Source organism: Asparagus officinalis, chromosome 2 (assembly GCF_001876935.1).
Source record: "Asparagus officinalis chromosome 2, Aspof.V1, whole genome shotgun sequence".
NCBI classification, from domain to species: Eukaryota; Viridiplantae; Streptophyta; class Magnoliopsida; order Asparagales; family Asparagaceae; genus Asparagus; species Asparagus officinalis.
The window spans coordinates 12,218,793-12,220,852 of NC_033795.1; the positions used below are offsets into that span (position 1 = coordinate 12,218,793).

At 35.7% G+C, this 2,060-nt stretch overlaps 1 protein-coding gene across 1 annotated transcript in view; it reads left to right on the forward strand.

Moving 5' to 3' along the window:
* The window catches only part of LOC109830289 (histone deacetylase 14), a 6,614-nt gene continuing 5,491 nt past the window's right edge, over window positions 938-2,060 (forward strand). Inside the window, exon 1 of the mRNA XM_020397512.1 lies at window positions 938-1,051. Coding sequence (XP_020253101.1) covers window positions 1,012-1,051 — 40 coding nt within the window. The 5' untranslated portion in view covers window positions 938-1,011. The remainder of the gene's footprint in view (window positions 1,052-2,060) is intronic.

Consider the following 2,060-nt stretch of genomic DNA (forward strand, 5'->3'; position numbering starts at 1 on the left):
GGCTCCCGCCATTGTGGGGTTTTGAAGCGTTTGATTGCGTATTTTACTTAGTATACGTATTATTGGAGTAACGTTGAATTGCAAGAAGGGCAATTCACATAATTATCATTATTGTAGAACATATCATAAATTATAATCTTTTTTAGGGTAAAGAACTTGAGTAACTTGTAGTTTTCCCTAGTTTGCGCTTATATACCTTCACTTATTTGTTGCAACACTTGTATGCCTAAAATTTGTAAAACTTGTATTTTAATACTCATTGTTATGCAAACACCAGAATTTTCTACCGAACTTTCTCATGTGACATTCACAAACTAATTTTAGAGCTTTTTAATCTTTAATGGTTGTTGAATTCAGGGTTAAACATATTCTAATTCTATTTAAACTTATCGTAATTACATTTTAAAATAGAAATACGGGGATTTAACGATAAATTCAACAAAATTAAGGAATAAAAAGTTTAAAAACTAGCTTACGAATGTCACATCAGAAGGTGGGGGTAGGGGGTTGATGTGTGGGAATCTGATGTTTGCACAACATAGAACATTAAAGTGCAACTTTTAGAAAGTTGTGGGTATATAAGCACTGCCGAGAACAAGTAAGGGTATATAAGTGCAAACTTAGGGGAAACTATAAGTTACTTAAGTGCTAAGTAGCTACTTTTTATGTAAAGCTGCGAATGTCATAAGGATAATTTTCATGGCAGTATGAGGTAATTTTTTTTTATAGATTTGCCAGTTTTATGATAACCAAAAAAAATTAAAAAAATAAAAGTTTGTGTCGCTTTTGTGTAAAACTTAAATACTAAAAAACTCCAACCCCTATTAATTAACAGGTTAGATTAACTAGATTCGGATTTAGCCCAATCAAATTACCTTTTTATATGGTCCTTAATGGGCTTCCTCTTTTATGTCCCAGCTTATATCTAAAGCCCAGCTCCTACAGAAAACGGGTGGCTGCAAACACAAAACGATCAGCAAAAGTCAGTGGCGTTCGATCAGTGTACCCATTATGGAGCTCTTCCGTTCACTTCCTTCTCCAGCTCTCTCAGGTACCCACGAAGAACTTTTTTCATTACACAGTTGAATTTAATCATACGATAAATGAGAAAAAAATACATATAGAAGATGCCCTTCAATTTGTATTGATTTGTCATCTCAATTTCAGTATCCAACCGTTTGTTCCACTTGAGTGGTAGGTTTTGGGCGCCACCTATTTGTTGAAATGACTGTTTCAGCTTTTCCTCTTTTGGGTGTTAGTTAACACGTTTATCTGTGAAATGTTAGAATATACAATTATATCTCTCAACCCTGAGTTTTACGTAGTTTTGGTGTAGTGGCAGGATCCTTTGACATGGTATCAGAGCAAACCATGTTTGAGTCTAGCCACGACCATGTTTGAGTCTAGCCACGAATTTCTAAAGCGGAATTGTATTTAAATTAAAAAAAAGACCGCTCCATGCGTCAAGATTTCAGCCCTTGGAAAGGCCCTCAATCTGTTGGGCCATGTTAGAGTATAATATTATCTCCCTCAACCTCAGCCCAACTTAGAGTTTTGGTGAAGTGGAAGTTGTCTTTGATACCAAAGAATGAGAAAGCTTTTTCATTTTCTTGCTTTAGGTGGAATTTATGGGTTGCTTAATGTTTACGGTGTGTTTGAATGGAGGTAGGAGAGGGTAGGTGAAGAGAATTTGGGAGTTCACTTTGTTTGGGAGTTTTTTTTTTTTTTTTTTGAGAGGGGTAACGTAAGGGAAGGAAGGGGAATTCACATTAAAACATGGTTATTCCCACCCACCCACCCACTCAAAATTGGGGTGTAGCGGAGGGAAAGGGAGGGGAAATAATTATAAAAGAAATTTGACCATTTATCACTATGGATCAACGGGTGAGATTTGATCATAATACATTTTCTTTCCCTTCCCTTCTCTTAGTTAATACTCCCAAATTTGATAAAACAACTTTCCCTCCATTCTCTTCACTAAACTCCCAAACAACATATTATATTTTCCCTCCTCTTCTCTACCTTCCCTTTCTCTATTTTATCTTCCCTTCTCTTCCCTC